Genomic DNA, 17,030 nt, shown 5'->3' on the forward strand with positions numbered 1-17,030 from the left:
CAACTGAAGACAGAAATCATTTACATTTCTGAAATCAAGTTGAAAGCAAACCATCTTTGGGATGCAGTGTGGAGAGAAGGACTGTGGGTCAAAGTGAGAGGGAGCTGCAGGGTCACAAGGTCACAGGAGGACCCCCCCCCCCCCCCCTCCCTCGCCCCTCCCATCAGAGCAAACTGCAGGAATCCTCTGCTGCCGTTCAGTCTGAACATCTGGATTCATTTAAGTCAGGAGGTCGTCACACCGTGGAGGCCGGTACAACCTGAAGTGAAGCCAGAACATTTTCTTCTGATACGATCTCACGTTTTGAAAAGATGGTTTATGTACATCAGCACGTACACCAGTTTATGATGCTGCCAAGAGGCACGCCTACCTTGAATAAGACACGCCCACCTTCAATAAGACACACCTACCTTAAATAAGATATGCCTACCTTTAACAAGACACGCCCATATTCAACATGACACGCCCACCTTCAATAAGACACACCTACCTTTAATAAGATATGCCTACCTTTAACAAGACACGCCCATATTCAACATGACACGCCCACCTTCAATAAGACACACCTACCTTTAATAAGACACGCCAACCTTAAATAAGATATGCCTACCTTTAATAAGACACGCCCATATTCAACACGACACGCCCACCTTCAAAAAGACACGCCCACTTCAAATAAGATACTCCTTTCTTGGATGTTAGCATGATGCTAACACCCAAAGAATGAAGCAGTTTGAAAGCTCTAGAAACAGGTGAAAAACGTTTTAATCGATATGAAAGGTCACATATTTTCCTTTTCCTTCCAGGAAACACATACGAGCCTCCTCTCGTGATGGAAGAGTCGTGAAAGCCGGTTTTGTGTTCATAAACAAGATGAATCTGATTACACTTTAGGCCACAGTGTTGCTCAGTCAGCAGTATTTTCACATGTTCATGCTGCCGCTGCTCTGCAGTTTGCTTCAGGATCCAACAGATGCTTAAACATCCTCCTCCTCTTCCTCCTCTTCTTCGCCCTCCTGCCCGTGGCTGAGAGCAGAAGGAGCAGAGCACAGAAAAGAGGAGGGAGCTTCTTCGTCTCATGATATAGTTCCTTTTCAGCAACGCAGACAGCTGCTGTTTGGGCGTCGCTGTTTACTTTTCTGCCGAGAACCTGAACCCTCGAACACTAACGTCACAAAAAGTAACACCATCACTAACGTCGGGTATATTTCACCTGATTAGAATGTACCTGATAATCAATATATGTTAAAATACAACAATACAAGGCAAATCCTTTATTTTACCCTGTAGAACGTCTCATAAAACTATGAACAGGTATCATGGAGGGAGGGGGGGGGGCGGCGCTGGGAAAAGGCTCAAAATCAAGTAAAAAATTAGGGAATCCTAAATAAAATTAAAATATAAATAATGGAGCATTGAAATTGTTCTTTGGTCCACATGTTCCTGGGACATGTGAGTCTCCTTTACTATTAAAACACATCGAATGTTTCACCCTCTGTCACTAACGTCGGGTGAAAATCACCCGAACACGTGAAGGTTGAAAACCCCCCCCAAAAAACAGGTATTGGCACAGAGACACGCCCACCTTCAATAAGCCACGCCCACCTTCAATAAGACACACCTACCTTCATAAGACACACCTACCTCCAATAAGCCACGCCCACCTTCAATAAGATTCAAAGGTCCAGGATTTAAACGTAGTCGTAGTACATTTCTCTTCATCAATAACAGGATCAGATTTAGAGTAATAAAAGATAATAACAGTGTAATACACTTTGTGATTCATTCAGGTTTATTCATATCATCCAATTAAAAAAAATACACCTTCGTCAACTAAAGATATGTAACCAGTTCACTGCTGAGGGACAGTGTCCAATCCCGTGGTTGGAATGTCGGTAGTGGGCGGGGCTTAGCTTTACACCAGTGGTCACTGATTGGCTGTTTAAGGCTCAACGAGCTGAAACACATTTGCTTAACTTGGAGTTCAGTCTGAGGATTCAGCAACTTGTGTAAAAGACACAGTGGCGCTGTGAGGTCATGTGACAGCGCATACCCCGCCCCCACCCGCCCCTCATGATGTCATCAGTCCTCCAGGCTAATGACGTCGTCGCTGAGCAGGAAGTGAGGTCGCAGCAGGGCCAGGATGGGGCTCCTCGGGGCCCCGGCCAGACAGTACGCCTCGTCCACGGCGAGGCCGCGAGCCCTCAGCGCCCGCAGGGCGTCGGCACAGCTCTGCCCGTCGCCGCTCGACGTCACCATGACGATGCTGAGGGGGCTGTCCAGCGCGCCGAACCGCCGCCGCATCTCGCCGAGCTGAGCTGAGAAACTCTGCCGGGGCGACAAACAAGAGCGTGAACGAAAGGTCAGCTCCAGGAAAAAGAATCTTCGATGGCGCGTTAGCGGGATGCCGCCGCTGGTACCTGAGCGGCCGGCCGGCTCGGCGGTGCCGGGCCGGCGTCGGGCCGGACGACGGCGTCGCCGCACAGCATCACTCTGAGCTGCTCGGACTGAGCGAGCTGCCGGTCCAGCAGCGCCGAGAGAACACCTGGACCAATGACAACAGAGGAGGAGGAGTCACCTTCTGACGCCGCATGTACAACACATTCACACGGGGTCCATACACATTGTGACCAATGGGTTTACAGGACATTTACATGACTATTCACCAAATTTACATGACTCTTAACCAAATTTACATGGTTTTTAATCAAATTTACATGACTTTTAACCGAAATTCTATGACTTGTAACAAAATTTCTTTGGCTTTAAACCAAATGTCCATGATTTTTAACCATATTTACATGAGCAGTGATGAATGCCAGAGAAGAAGAAAAATAATAATAATAATAATAATAATAATAAGAAGAAGAAGAAGAAGAAGAAGAAGAAGAAGAAGAAGAGACAACTTTTTGACCTTTCTGCGACGCCTGCAGCGCCTCGTTTCTGTCCGCCGACAGGAAGAGCTGCACGTTATTTTGCAATAAACTCTCGATGAAATCCTCCTGGCTGGAAAAGAAGAACCGGCTGACTTCCAGACCTGCAACAGAGCGACGATGACATCATGGCAGGAAGTCTTCAACTAGCCTACAAAAACGTTATATTACCGTAATGTTTGGTGCTGCTGATGATGCGGGAGCTCTGCTGCTGTTGCTGGCTGTCGGTGGCGATCAGGACGACGTCAAACAGCAGCGACTCAGCAGGATTTTCTTCCAGCAGACGTTCGTTCACTCTCTGCAGCGCCTGAATGATGACCCACAATAACAATATTCCTTTAGAGCTCCCATCTGTTGTTATTCTGTATTGTTCTTATTGTCAACAGTGTTCATACTGTAATGCCTCTTTGTCCATACAGAAATCGAAGATGGGTAACCATTTATCTCCACACACAAAAACAGCAGTGCAACGTTTTAACTGTATGTTTAATTCTGACCTGCAGCAGCGGGAAAGCCACGCCCATTCCGTACACATCTTCACCGTCACCGTCCTCAGCACCAGATTCAAACACCGCACGAGTCGTTACCGCGACCACCACTGCATGATCAGCATCTTTCTGCAGAGGAGACACAACAAACATCCAACAAACAATACTCACACACATAATAGGAAATCACCAGCATAACCAACATTAAAGACTAATTATAGTGTGATTAAATGCATGTGGCCTTTGACCTCAAACAGACATTTTAACCAGTGTGTTGGTTTTGTTTATACAAAACACTAGGCTATTGTACAATTGCTCACTGACTCAAAAAGTAGTTTTCTGCTTGTCCTGTGCAGCCAACGTCTCTCGAATTTAAGCCTCATATTCTACATTCCGAACCCTTATCACAAAACATGCAATTTTAGCATTGTGCCACAAACTGGTAAAGATATATCACAGCATTAAATAGATTTACGTTGGATTTTAAAATAATAGTTCCCGCTCATCAATTCGGCATACATAACATACATTATAAATGCATATTAATAGTGTTAACTTTTGAAATAGGTTGGTCCCTTTCAATTTTTTCATCACTCTTGACACGTTTAAAAGCTCAAAAAGTTCTTTAATGCAAAAGTGGAGATTAATGTTCCGAGCCGAAGTAGCCACAGGACACTGACATGTCGAGTTATACGATTAACGCAATGTTCTAAATAAAAAGAGGAAGATGGTAATCCAATACGTGATTATTTCAATGGAATCTGGTGGGGAAACTCTGAGAAATGGCACAAAAAACAGCGTGTTTTGTCTCATGTTTGCCAGAGCTGTTCTGCAAGTTCTGTGCTCCGTCTTTGCGGATGAGACAGTCCAGAAAACAACAACACCCGCCGCCTCAGCCTCAGGTGAGTCTCACCTGCTTCACGTCGGTGTTCGGGATCGTGGCGACCATGTCCGCCTCTTCGATGAAACAATGCCGAGTTATAAAGAGCCTCGCAACCTGACTCTAGCTTCCTGTCCGCATGTCTCAACACAGCAATTATTACAGAACTGGTTTCTAAAACTAAGTTGTTTTTTTTTAGTTCCCTCAAGCAACAGAGACGTCTCCGTTCAAGGTTCCGTTCAACAAAGGTTCCGCCTACAGAAGAGTTCCGCTCCACTGCGACTCGGACGTTTCCTTTGAGAGCACAACGTGATGGCGTCACTTCCTTGTTTTGTCTGCCGCTGGCTGCCCCGCCCACAGCAGTGATTCTCCGGACAGGTAGAGACGGACGGGCGCCGCCGTGTACCTTGGTTTTTGTTGTAAAAACCCTAAAAACCGCCACAGCTGGACTAGGTGCCGAAGGCGGAGACGGGAGGCGGTCTGGAGCGGGTCTGAGGGTAGCGGGGTCCGGTCTGGAGCGGGTCTGACCCGGTAGGAGCGGGTTTTGTAGAGAAGAGGAGGAGGAGGGAAAGTTTGCCTCGGCTTCGGTTAACGGTGAGAAAACACGTTCCCTCTTTCCCTTCCTTCCTTCCTTCCTTCCTCACCTCGGTTCTCCAGGTGTGGAGCACGCGGGCTCCGCTTCCTGTTGAGCCGCGTTGAGGCTCTGCAGGTGAGCAGCAGGTGATTGGCTGGTTCAGGTGGAGCGGAAGGAGACTGGTTGCTCTCATTACTTTCAGACCAGACAAGTACAACAGTCCGTTACCTGCCGGTCAATCTGTAAGTTGGAGAGGAAACGAAGTACTCAAGTACGCGTTCAAGGTACTTTACTTCCACCTGTGGTTTCTACTCAGGTGACAGTTTTGCATCCACTTCCTGTCCAGGTAAAACCTCGTGTCTCCAGATGTGTTGATGATGAATGTTAGTGATAAACTGAAGGATGACGTGTTCCTTTATGTGTTGAATGTTAGTGATAAACTGAAGGATGAAGTGTTCCTTTATGTGTTGATGATGAATGTTAGTGATAAACTGAAGGATGAAGTGTTCCTTTATGTGTTGATGATGAATGTTTGACAGAAGTATTTTTTACGGAGGTGTAATTATTAAATACCTCTTCTCTCTGTCACTGAATTTAATACCGCTCACCAGTTATGTCAGTGACTCGACAGCAGACACTTAGTGATCCATTGTTTCTAAAGGTCTGTCTCATCTGTGCAGTCGGACTGGTTTGTATTGTTGTTTGTTTTGTTGTTCGTCTCGTCTGTCGGTGAATGGCTTGTGATTAAACTCAGAGTCACCCGTCTTCACAAGGTCTTCTTCAAGCTGCAGCCGGTTAGCTTAGCACAAAGACTGGAAACGGATGGAAACGGCTAGCCTGCCTAAAGTTAACAAAACCCTCCAAAGCTACTAACTGGACAAGCAACTGGGGGAAGTTTCCTGGTTGTAGTTGAACCCTCACTCGGGTGTTTCCCCTTAAACAAACGATAATTAACGCGCGTCCTCGACTCTAAGGTGTGCCCACCTGAGAGTCGAGTGTCAGTGTTGACTCTCCCTGTGTGTAAATAAAGCTTTACGCTCACTTCAAGGTTGGTTTCTTTTCCGACAGGCTCAGTGGAGATTCCTGCTGTCTGTTAACATCCGAACCGATTGTAAAAATGCATCCTGGGAACTTTAAAGTAGTCATGCATGTCAGTCAATTGAAATTGGGTCGTAATTTACTTTTTTTGTGCTCCTCCTTTTTTTTCTAGCCTCTGCAGGGTCATGTTCAGGTAGAGACCGGCCCTCACCCTCCAACACCATCATGCGGAAACACCTGGACCGGATCCGGTTCCGGGGCCAGAGGCGGGACGAGTTCCTGGACCTGGCCGATTCGCCCAACACGTCCGACACGGAGAGCACCGAGGAGGTCGGGATCAGACCTCTGCTCGCCGCCAGAGAGCTGGAGGAGCTGAGGGAGGCAGATGGAGAGCAGCACAGCGACGTTTCGGTACACGCCCGAGAAAGAAAAAACACGCCTTTCCTGATCCGTATAAATGTGTGAAATCAATGGAATTCTGTCGTGATTTCTGGTTGGACCGAATGGCCCCAATGGGTCATTGGGGTCATTGGGTGAAGCATTGTCTGCTGTTGAGATTTAAAATGTGTCGTTGTTAAGTGAAGGTTAATAATGTCAAGTGAGAATAGAGGAGGACCCAGGATTCAACCCTGTGGGACTCCACATCAAAGCGTCTCCAACGGATTTTATTTCACCGTTGTCGCGTCACCTTTTCTGTGTTGTCTGTTTATTTTAAAATCCTGTATGTATGTGTGTGTGTGTGTGTGTGTGTGTGTGTGTGTGTGTGTGTGTGTGTGTGTGCTCGTCAGGCTGGTCCAGGAACCTTTTCTGTAGCTCTCCAAGACGACTCGAGGACGGATCTCAACGAGGTCAAAGGTCACCTAGAAATCGCTTTGTTGGAGAAACACTTCTTACGTGAGTATTCTGACCTGAAATCTTTTTTTATTAAAATGTTTAATTTCCTGACCGGGATCCTGACTAATGGGGAGCAACTATTCTTGAAATTGGTTGCAATGTCATCCCTCGGGGAAACTCCTAACGGCAACGTACGTCCACTCCGAGCATCACTACGAGCGTCTGACGGCATTATGGAAACAACCCGACACTTTCTTTACCATTGTTCTTATCTTCACAGGCCTGGAGTTTAGTTTTGCTCTGAAAACACAACCACTTAGATTCCTTCCGACCCGTGAGACCCAGAGCCAGATTATTTCAGACGGATTAAAGCCAGTAAGTGGCTTTTGGCGGTCTAAAAGTAGTAAAAGTAAAGTGTCCGTTTTAAATCTGTCAAACGTCCCCACGGCACACACGCGTGCTGGGTAATCCGTCAATATGTGTACGTCAGCTTTATGTAACACACACACACACACACTTGTAATCACAGCCCTGTGAGGACCTCGTCTATAGAAGAACAAGATCACACACTCACACAGAGCTATTTATAACCCTGCTGACCTCATCGGTCACACACATACACACACATGTGCGCCCACACACTTTTGCGGCAAAGTTTTATTATATAGATAATAAAAAACAGGTTTATTTGTACATGTATATAATACTATAGTACTTAGTGATAAATATTCAGACATATTATATAGAACACAAAAATTCTATATAAATAGCTCAAAAAGGTGCATTTATCCTACTTAAATTTCTCCAGCATTTTCACACACACACAGACGCCTGTCGTTCGTACATTGAAACTGTTTTTCTTCCCCGTTAACGGCTGTTTATTTTATGGCTTGTTCATGGTTCTCATTTTCACATTTAGTCTTTTTTTTTTTTTTTTTTTACATTTTATTGTCTTATTTCCTGTCAGCCGGCTCGGCAGGAAGTTGGTCACAACGGAGAGTTTTGATCTGATCCGCTTCACCCACCGAACCAATTTTTACTAGATGAAAAAAAAATCTTATATAACTTAAAATAAATAATGTAAATCATCATTATCGTCGTCATCTGTTCCAGAGGAGGAGCTGCGTAAACTCAAAGAGGAGTCCAACGTGGATTCCCTTCGGCAGGAGCTGGAGACGGAGCGCAGCCGCTGCTCGGAGCTGGAGCAGAAGATCAACGAGGTCCTGAAACCTAGGTGAGGGTCTGATGCCCAGGTGAGGGTCTTTGAGCCCAGGTGAGGGTCTTTGAGCCCAGGTGAGGGTCTGAAGCCTAGGTGAGGGTCTTACAGCCCAGGTGAGGGTCTTACAGCCCAGGTGAGGGTCTTGAATCCCAGGTGAAGCCTCTTCAGGGTTCTTACGGCCATGGAAAACCTGGAAAAGTCATGGAATTTTAAAATGGTTATTGTCAGGCCTTGAGAAGTCCTTGGAAAAAAAGTCCCCAAAGTTTCATTTCACATTTCACTAAATCGCTCGCTTTGTTTTTGTCGCTCCGCAGACTTGAAGACTCACCTTCTCTGACTCCTAAAGCCCCGCCCCCTCCTCCTCCACCTGCAGTCACCAGCACAGGTGAGCCTTTCTTCCCATCGCTGACTGGGATGTGAGGCTGAGCTGATCAGTTGGGTTGCATTACATTTTGAAACGTGTACCTAATAAAGTGGCCCCTGAGTGTCGACACACTGGGACTGACAATAATAATAACTTTAATATTAAACCCTCAGGGGGACGTTTGGTGAATAATCCACATAATCTGGTCTCTTCCTCTCCGTCCTCAGACAAGCAGAAGGACACTTTGTCCGACAGCTTCCTAAAGTGGCTTTACGAGCGCTTCGGCGTCTACATCGAGGACTTCCGCTTCCAGCCGGAGGAGCCGCCGGTGGAGCCGGACGAGCCGCTGAGCGCCAAGAGGTGAGCAGCCCGCTGCCCCCGGTGGCCGATAGCCGGTATTGGCTGCTCGTCGAGCCGCGCTCTGACCTGTGTGCTCTGACCCGTGTGCTCTGACCCGTGTGCTCTGACCCGTGTGCTCTGACCCGTGTGCTCTGACCCGTGTGCTCTGACCCGTGTGCTCTGGCTTCTGACCCCCAGGTTGACGGAGAACATGCGGCGGCTCAGTGAGTTTCAGTCTTTTCACGTTCTGTACAGTTTATTTGACACAAAGCGAAGGTTTCTGTTGAATTCTCACTCTGTGTTTGGTCGGTCGGTCCTTTGTTGTTGTTGTTGTTGTTTTCAGAGCGAGGATTCAAACCTGTGACCAATTTCAAGAGGAACCTCACTGCCTTATCCAGCTGGAACTCCGTCTACACGTCGGCCATCGCCTTCATTGTGAGCATTTGCATACACATGCAAATACACACATGCACACGCACACACACAAGCATGCACACGCACAAATGTGACGAGGAAACAATACAACATTATTTGTACGATTGACCATCCAATTATACAAAATAATGTTAATTTCTTTTATGAAAATAAGAAGCAGAAAATGCAATTATATATTATATATTTTTTAATATATATTTTAAAAATATTTATATTTTTTCATATATTTTTTATATTTATATTTTTTTATTTAAACAATAAAATTATACATATTAAAACTTAATTAGGTTTTTCAGACAAAATAAAATCAAAGGTAAAATAAAAAAATATATATATTTTTAAATGCTCGAGAAATTTAAGTTTGATAAATGCACTTTTTTGATTTATATGACATTGTTGTGTTTTATATTATATGTTTGAATATTTATTAGTAAGTACAATAGTATTATAAATAAACCTGTTTTTTTATTATCTATCTAAAGAAACATTGGTGTGTGTGTGTGTGTGTGTGTGTGTGTGTGTGTGTGTGTGTGTGTGTGTGTGTGTGTGTGCGCGTGTGTGTGCACAGGTCTACATGTATGCGGCGTGGCACGGCTGGGCCGTCCCCATGTTCCTCTTCCTCGCCATCCTCCGCCTCTCCTTGAATTGCCTCATCGCCAGGTCAGTGCAAGCCCCGCCCCTCTCTCTCCGTCCCGTCAGCCAATCACACGGCTGGAATCAGAAACCAGGTTCAGCGCATGATCTTTCTTTGCCGATTTCTAATCGCACACAAGGACACTTTTTTTTTTTGTCGTGAAGTTCATTCCTTCAAAGTGTAGCGAGCTTGAGGCGATCTCCGACGTCTTACCCATGATGCACTTGTCCCTCAGAGGCTGGAGGATCCAGTGGAGCATCGTACCTGAAGTCTCGGAGCCCGTGGTGAGAGATCTCTTTGTACTTTAAGTCGCCTCAAAGGCAACTGTTGTACCTTCTACATTTCATCTTCACGTTTAGATTAGCTACATTTAGCTACATTTGGCTACATTTAGCTACATTTGGCTACATTTAGCTACGATTGGCTACATTTGGCTACATTTAGCTACATTTAGCTACATTCGGCTACATCCAGAGGCGCCTGACGGATGTTTCCACAGGAGCCGCCTAAAGAAGAGCTCACGGTGTCGGAGAAGTTCCAGCTGGTTCTGGACGTCGCTCAGAAAGCTCAGGTGAGGAGGAGGAGGAGGAGGAGAAGAGGTGTGTCTCACCTGTAGTCAGAAGTTTCAACCCCTGCTTGTTTTTTTGTTTGTTTGTTTGTTTTTGTCCTCGCAGAATCTGTTCGGGAGGATGGCGAACATCCTGGAGAAAATAAAGAAGTGAGTTTGTCTGAGCACACGTTGTTCAAGGTCACAGTTCACACACAGATCTTTAATGCGTGTGTGCGTGTGCGTGTGCGTGTGCGTGTGCGTGTGCGTGTGCGTGCAGTCTGTTCATGTGGGTTCAGCCAGAGTTGACCCAGAAGCTGTACGTTGGTCTCTGGGTGTTCTTCATCTCCTCCTGCCTGCTGCCCTTCAAGCTGCTGGGCTTCTTCATCGGTACGACGAGCGTCTTCATGAGCGGACATTTTGGTTCTGTTCAAGACACAAAGAACGTGGATTAATCCTCTTCCTCCTCCTCCTCCTGCTCCTCCTCAGGTGTGTACGCAGGTATAAAGTTCTTCATCATCGACTTCTTCTTCAAGAGCTGTCCGAAGCTGCGTCAGCGCTTCGACACTCCCTTCATCATCTGGACTCACCTGCCCACCGACCTGCAGCTGAAGGAGCGCGGCGGCACCACGCTGAGCCGGCGGGTCAGTGCTCCAGTCTGTGACAGGAAGCTCTCCGGGCTCCAGACCAGGAAGCGCTGGTCTGGAGCCAGCCAGCGGGCTCGGGTCACACCCGGTACACACTGGTCCCAGTGGCTGTTACTGGTCCTAGTGGCTGTTACTGGTCCCAGTGCCTGTTACTGGTCCCAGTGCCTGTTACTGGTCTGCGTTGGTTTCAGTTTGTATTTCTTTCTCTCTCTCAGCTGTCTGAGTGTGAACAGGTAGGACCACTGTGTGTGTGTGTGTGTGTGAGTGTGTGTGCGAGAGAGAGAGAGAGAGAGTGTATGTGAGTGTGTGTCTGTGTTTGCAAGTGTGTGTGTCCGTGAGAGAGTGTGTGTGTGTGTGTGTGTGAGTGTGAATGTGTGTCTGTGTTGTAGCTGCAGTGTAGAAGTCAGGTTTATTAGATACAAAACAATCAACTGCTCGTCTGTTAGTGACGAACCTTCATCCTGTAGAGAGTTTCATCCTGTAGAGTTTCATCCTGTAGAGAGTTTCATCCTGTAGAGAGTTTCATCCTGTAGAGAGTTTCATCCTGTAGGGAGTTTCATCCTGTAGAGTTTCATCCTGTAGAGTTTCATCCTGTAGAGTTTTATCCTGTAGAGAGTTTTATCCTGTAGAGAGTTTCATCCTGTAGAGAGTTTCATCCTGTAGAGAGTTTCATCCTGTAGAGAGTTTTATCCTGTAGAGAGTTTCATCCTGTAGGGAGTTTCATCCTGTAGAGTTTCATCCTGTAGAGTTTCATCCTGTAGAGAGTTTCATCCTGTAGAGTTTCATCCTGTAGAGAGTTTCATCCTGTAGAGTTTCATCCTGTAGAGTTTCATCCTGTAGAGAGTTTCATCCTGTCGAGGATCTTGCAGGAGTTTTTTTTTTTCTTTTTTTTTTCCTGCTTATTTTGTGGATTTCAAACACGCTGTTAATCGTGGGTTTAATCTTCCCAAATTTTCAGTAAAAAAAAAAACCAACACATTTTAAGGTTCATAACATTTTATTTGTATTTTCGTACGTTTTACCACTTAGGGAATTAATGTTTGCGTTGGTTCTTTATTCTCGTGCTACGTTCATTTAAAACATTTTGTTACATTTTTTTTTTTTTGCTCCGCTACTGGTTAGCGTATCTATGGAAGGTCATCTCCGCCACAAAAAATAGTCATAATTATGAGATAAAGAGTCATTTTTATTTGATCTCATAATGACTTTATATCTTATGACTTTTTTTTGTGGCATAAATGGGCTTCCATACAAATCAGAAGCTTTTAGGCACATGTAAAAAAAACAAAGAAGCATTTTAAGAACAACAACACGGACACAAAGTAAGTCCATCTGTGACTTACTTGGCTCTCTGGCCGCGTTCCTCTGCAGAACCTCCAGCTGCTGCTTCTGGTTTCTTCTAATCCAGTGCTCCCCTCCCTCCCTCCCTCCCCTCTGCACACCTGTCCAGGTGACGGTGACGGCCGGCCGCGGCGGCCTCGGTGCCGCGGCCCCTCTGGGCGTGAGCCGGGACGAGGACGGGGCCCGGTACTCCAGCACCAAGAGAGGAGCCTTCCACGACGTCTTCAGCCTGCCGGAGAGCGAGCGGCCGCTGACAGGTGCTCTGACTCGGTGCTCTGACTCGGTGCTCTGACTCGGAAAACACCACCTTCCAGACTACGGAAACACTTGTTTACGTGCATGTTTCTGTGGGAATCGTGGGCCAAGAATTTGGCAAATTCAGTCCCCAACGGGATATTTTATCAGTCAGATATGTAATTATGAAATGACTCCTGTTTAAATTGAGGGCATGCTTCTACGGAGTCTTCACATTGTCAGGAATTTGACTCTGATGGTAAGAACTGAATTCTTTACTCAATTTTGGGCCTTAGAAAGTAAATGAAACCTCTGGAGTCAGAATGCCCCCATGTTTCCACCTGCAGCAGGTTGTCTGACTCCTGTTCTCTGACTCCTGTTCTCTGACTCCTGTTCTCTGACTCCTGTTCTCTGACTCTTGTTGTCTGACTCCTGTTGTCCGACTCCTGTTGTCTGACTCCCGTTGTATGACTCCCGTTGTCTGACTCCCGTTGTCTGACTCCCGTTGTCTGACTCCCGTTGTCTGACTCCCGTTGTCTGACTCCCGTTGTCTGACTCCCGTTGTCTGACTCCCGTTCTCTGACTCCCGTTGTCTGACTCCCGTTGTCTGACTCCCGTTGTCTGACTCCCGTTGTCTGACTCCCGTTGTCTGACTCCCGTTCTCTGACTCCCGTTCTCTGACTCCTGTTGTCTGACTCCCGTTGTCTGACTCCTGTTGTATGACTCCCGTTGTCTGACTCCCGTTGTCTGACTCCCGTTGTCTGACTCCCGTTCTCTGACTCCCGTTCTCTGACTCCCGTTCTCTGACTCCCGTTCTCTGACTCCCGTTCTCTGACTCCCGTTCTCTGACTCCCGTTCTCTGACTCCCGTTGTCTGACTCCCGTTGTCTGACTCCCGTTCTCTGACTCCTGTTCTCTGACTCCCGTTGTCTGACTCCCGTTCTCTGACTCCCGTTGTCTGACTCCCGTTCTCTGACTCCCGTTCTCTGACTCTTGTGGTCTCAGTGTGTGAGAGCGGCTGGCGCTGCTGCCTCATCAACAGAGACAAGAAGACTCCGACGGACTACATCCGCAACGGATACCTCTACGTCACCGAGAAGTAGGTCCTCACTTCTGTTCCTCCTGATACGTTGTCAGTTGTTTGGAGTCAGAGCATTTAGACTCCAAACCACAATTTGCATTTGACGTAAAAATGAGGCAAAGACGTGTCTTTAAACATGTCGACTTGTGTGTGTGTGACGCTCTTGAGATTTTATGAATCTACTTCCATAAATGTACGGAGACGAGGTAAAAGAAAAAATGTAAAGAGACTTCTACGTTCTGAGAGGCTGCAGAAGAAGAGGAAGTTAGTTATTAGTACTATTAGTAGTATTAGTGAATTCGGCCACAACTTCCAAGGTCCATGTAGAGGTCAAAAGGCCTGTAGAGGTCAACGCTGCTGCCACAGCGAGACCTTAACGTCCTCCTCCTCCGTCTCCTCAGTCATCTGTGTTTCGAGAGCTCCAGCTCCAGGTCCGGGTCCTCCAAGAGGAACAAGGTCATCAAGCTGCGCGACATCACCGACGTCCAGAAGGTACATGGGTTCTCTCTCTCTCTCTATCTCTCTCTCTCCTCTCTCTCCTCTCTCTCTCTCCCTCTCTCCTCTCTCTCTCTCTCTCTCTCTCTCTCTCTGCTGTGTCTCTCTCTCTCTCTGCTGCTGTCTCTCTCTCTCTCTCTCTCTCTCTCTCTCTCTCTCTCTCTCTCTCTCTCTCTCTCTCTCTCTCTCTCTCTCTCTCTGCTCTCTCTCTCTCTCTCTCTCTCTCTCTCTCTCTCTCCTCTCTCTCTCTGCTGTGGTCTCTCTCTCTCTCTGCTGTGTCTCTCTCTCTCTCTCTCTCTCTCTCTCTCTCTCTCTCTCTCTCTCTCTCTCTGCTGTGTCTCTCTCTCTCTCTGCTGTCTCTCTCTCTCTCTCTCTCTCTCTCTCTCTCTCTCTCTCTCTCTCTCTCTCTCTCTGCTGTGTCTCTCTCTCTGCTGTGTCTCTCTCTCTCTCTCTCTCTCTCTCTCTCTCTCTCTCTCTCTCTCTCTCTCTCCTCTCATCTCTCTCTCTCTCTGCTGTGTCTCTCTCTCTGTAAAGTCTTTGTGATCGTTCTCCTTCCTGCAGGATTCCTCCTCTTCGGCTAAAAAGTCCCCGTGACTCGGTTTAGATCCTGGACCCGATGCTTTTCTTTCTATTTTCTTTCTACTTTCTTTCTATCCATCTTTCTTTCAACTTTCTTTCTACTTTCTTTTCTACTTTCTTTCTTTCTATTTTCCTTCTTTCTATCCATCTTTCTTTCTTCTTTTTTTCTACTTTCTTTGTTTCTTTCTACTTTATTTTCTACTTTCTTTCTTTCTATTTTTCCTTCTTTCTATACAATCTTTCTTTCTACTTTCTTTGTTTCTTTCTACTTTATTTCTACTTTCTTTCTATCTTTCTACTTTCTTTCTATCTATCGTTCTTCTTTCTTTCTTTCTCCTTTCTTTCCATCTATCTATCTTCTACTTTTTTCTTTCTACCTATCTTCTACTTTCGATCTTTCTTTCTTCTTTCATTCCTTCTTTCTTTATTCCTTTTCTCTCTTTTTTTCTTTATTCTTCATCCTTTCCTTCTTTCTTTCTTTCAGTAAGCGATGCTGACTCGTGTATTTAAACGCGTCTTCTTCTCTCTCGTCTCTCGCAGTATAAAGTTTTGTCCGTGCTTCCTGGATCGGGGATGGGCATCTCCATCGCCACGCCGTCAACCCAGAAGGTACGACGTGCTCATTGTGTGTTTACTTCACCGAAAAAAAGATCTTTTCAGTATAAAAAGTGTAACGTGTCCAATGGGCAGAGTCACAGTTTTATACATTATGTATTTGTTCCTCCAGATGTATTAATGAGCAGCATGATAAAGATACACATTTAAAAAAGGGCTGAGAATCGTTAAGAAAACGATGATACCAGAACCTTTATTTAAAGTTTTTTTCTTCATTCGATACCCGTCATGTGAACGGGAGCCGTGTGGGCGGTGACGCCCGGCTCCCCCCGCAGGCCAACGCCGGTAGCCGCTTGCCGGCGCTGTTAGCCACCCGTCTGCGCTGTTAGCCACCGTCTGCGCTGTTAGCCACTGTCTGCGCTGTTAGCCACCGTCTGCGCTGTTAGCCACTGTCTGCGCTGTTTGCGCGTGACTTGACGCTTCGTTTTCCCTTTCGTTTTTTTTCTTCTCTCGCAGCCGATGGTGTTCGGCGCGATGATCCACAGGGACGAGGCCTTCGACGCCATCTTCACCCAGTACGCGAAGTTCCACGACACCACCACGACAACGAAGGCGGCCACCGGCCCGGAGACGCAGTGACGACTCCCCAAGATGGCCGCCTTGACACACACACCACACACACACACACATACGCACACGCACACAGAAACACTGCAATGGCTCCACTGTGTTCACCGGTGACATCTTCAAACAGCTGCTCAATTTTAGTTTTTTAGCCGGTTCAGTCTTCAAACTCAACGACGAGCGACATCACGTCCGCCGGTTCTCCAGCAAATCGCCGGTTTCGTGTCGCATTCGGCAATAAGCTGACACCGAGCACTGTTCTCAGACCGCCACGCAGAACGTTCCCCGCAGAACGGACAACGTGACGCCCACCGCGAGTGGTAATTTACCATCTCAAGCCGAAAGGCGGAACCTCAAGTAGTCTCCTGCGTTAAGAAATGGAGGGGCCGAGACATTAAAGTACATTTCAGTACAACAGCAGCTCACCAAGTCACTCACCAACATCAACGCTGTGGTTTCAGTCGTATAGTTTCATCCCTGTAAAGCTGCAGTCGGTGAGCTCAAAACTTCTAGGTGCTTCAACATTAAAAGCCTGCAAGGGCACAATCCCTCCTCTACTTGTGAGGCTTTTATTGTGAAGCACGAGCTGTGACATGAAAAATCTGTTGTAGTTTTGCATTCTTGACGTTTTTAATTTGTTGAGGCTGCAGGTCGTGTAATTTCAGTTTCCTTCCAACGGAGGTTTATCACGATATTACACTAAAACGTTTACTACGCAGTGGGAAGAGAGCGCTCTGTTAGCATTTACATGGATTCATCATCATTATCAATCAAAAACTTTAATCATTCTTTTGGTTGGAGCTTCTCCAATGTGAGTATTTTCTGCTTTATTCCTCATTGTTAACTGAATATATGTTTCTGACTGTTGGTCGGGCAAAATGAGACATTAGAAGTCGGTATAATCAGTGGACGTTACGTATGAAGAGACAAAAATACCATTAAACAGATTTTAAGGACTTTTGTGACGAACTTAAAAATCTGACTTTGGCGTCAACTAGTGGTCGAACAAAAGTAATATTTCAAAAGTGGGTCTGCAATGTATAATTAGTTTAATTTTAAAAAAAGTATAAAATACGGAATAATGTCCGTCCCAAAGAGATGCCGTTAATGTTTTTTTTGCCTGAGAAATAGTTCAAAACTCCAAAATATTCAGTTTAAAATGATTCTTAAAAAGCAGCATTACCACTGAT

General features: G+C 46.2%; 2 protein-coding genes across 2 annotated transcripts; one reads left to right on the plus strand and one right to left on the minus strand.

The window, feature by feature from the left end:
* Nucleotides 1-1,774: 1,774 nt before the first annotated feature.
* On the minus strand, nucleotides 1,775-4,492 carry LOC137804384 (cytosolic 5'-nucleotidase 1A). The gene is made up of 6 exons (XM_068603590.1): nucleotides 4,335-4,492; nucleotides 3,431-3,550; nucleotides 3,105-3,240; nucleotides 2,915-3,037; nucleotides 2,421-2,545; nucleotides 1,775-2,328 (listed from the first exon to the last, which is right to left on the minus strand). The coding sequence occupies exons 1-6, from the start codon at nucleotides 4,368-4,370 to the stop codon at nucleotides 2,083-2,085; spliced, it is 786 nt and encodes a 261-aa protein (XP_068459691.1). The 5' UTR covers nucleotides 4,371-4,492; the 3' UTR covers nucleotides 1,775-2,082.
* Nucleotides 4,493-4,675: 183 nt separating this feature from the next.
* Nucleotides 4,676-16,366, plus strand: LOC137804349 (GRAM domain-containing protein 4-like). The gene is made up of 19 exons (XM_068603533.1): nucleotides 4,676-4,895; nucleotides 6,086-6,324; nucleotides 6,702-6,807; nucleotides 7,861-7,981; nucleotides 8,281-8,351; nucleotides 8,558-8,690; nucleotides 8,868-8,893; nucleotides 9,013-9,104; nucleotides 9,673-9,764; nucleotides 9,974-10,022; nucleotides 10,238-10,309; nucleotides 10,413-10,456; nucleotides 10,566-10,675; nucleotides 10,775-10,929; nucleotides 12,383-12,530; nucleotides 13,512-13,605; nucleotides 13,989-14,079; nucleotides 15,202-15,270; nucleotides 15,733-16,366. The coding sequence occupies exons 2-19, from the start codon at nucleotides 6,139-6,141 to the stop codon at nucleotides 15,853-15,855; spliced, it is 1,782 nt and encodes a 593-aa protein (XP_068459634.1). The 5' UTR covers nucleotides 4,676-4,895; nucleotides 6,086-6,138; the 3' UTR covers nucleotides 15,856-16,366.
* The last annotated feature ends 664 nt before the right edge of the window (nucleotides 16,367-17,030 follow it).

The sequence above is a fragment of the Clinocottus analis genome, unplaced genomic scaffold (assembly GCF_023055335.1).
Source record: "Clinocottus analis isolate CAN_PGR_092001 unplaced genomic scaffold, fCliAna1.0.p SCAF_6, whole genome shotgun sequence".
In the NCBI taxonomy this organism is placed as follows: Eukaryota; Metazoa; Chordata; class Actinopteri; order Perciformes; family Cottidae; genus Clinocottus; species Clinocottus analis.

Coding starts and splice junctions, on each gene's coding strand:
- LOC137804349 (XM_068603533.1), top strand. CDS start 6,139: ATGCGGAAACACCTGGACCGGATCCGGTTCCGGGGCCAGAGGCGGGAC. Junction 6,325..6,701: donor AGCAGCACAGCGACGTTTCG/GTACACGCCCGA, acceptor TGTGCTCGTCAG/GCTGGTCCAGGAACCTTTTC. Junction 8,894..9,012: donor GGAGAACATGCGGCGGCTCA/GTGAGTTTCAGT, acceptor TGTTGTTTTCAG/AGCGAGGATTCAAACCTGTG.
- LOC137804384 (XM_068603590.1), bottom strand. CDS start 4,370: ATGGTCGCCACGATCCCGAACACCGACGTGAAGCAG. Junction 3,241..3,430: donor TGGCTTTCCCGCTGCTGCAG/GTCAGAATTAAA, acceptor GTCATCATTCAG/GCGCTGCAGAGAGTGAACGA. Junction 2,546..2,914: donor GCTGCAGGCGTCGCAGAAAG/GTCAAAAAGTTG, acceptor TCATTGGTCCAG/GTGTTCTCTCGGCGCTGCTG.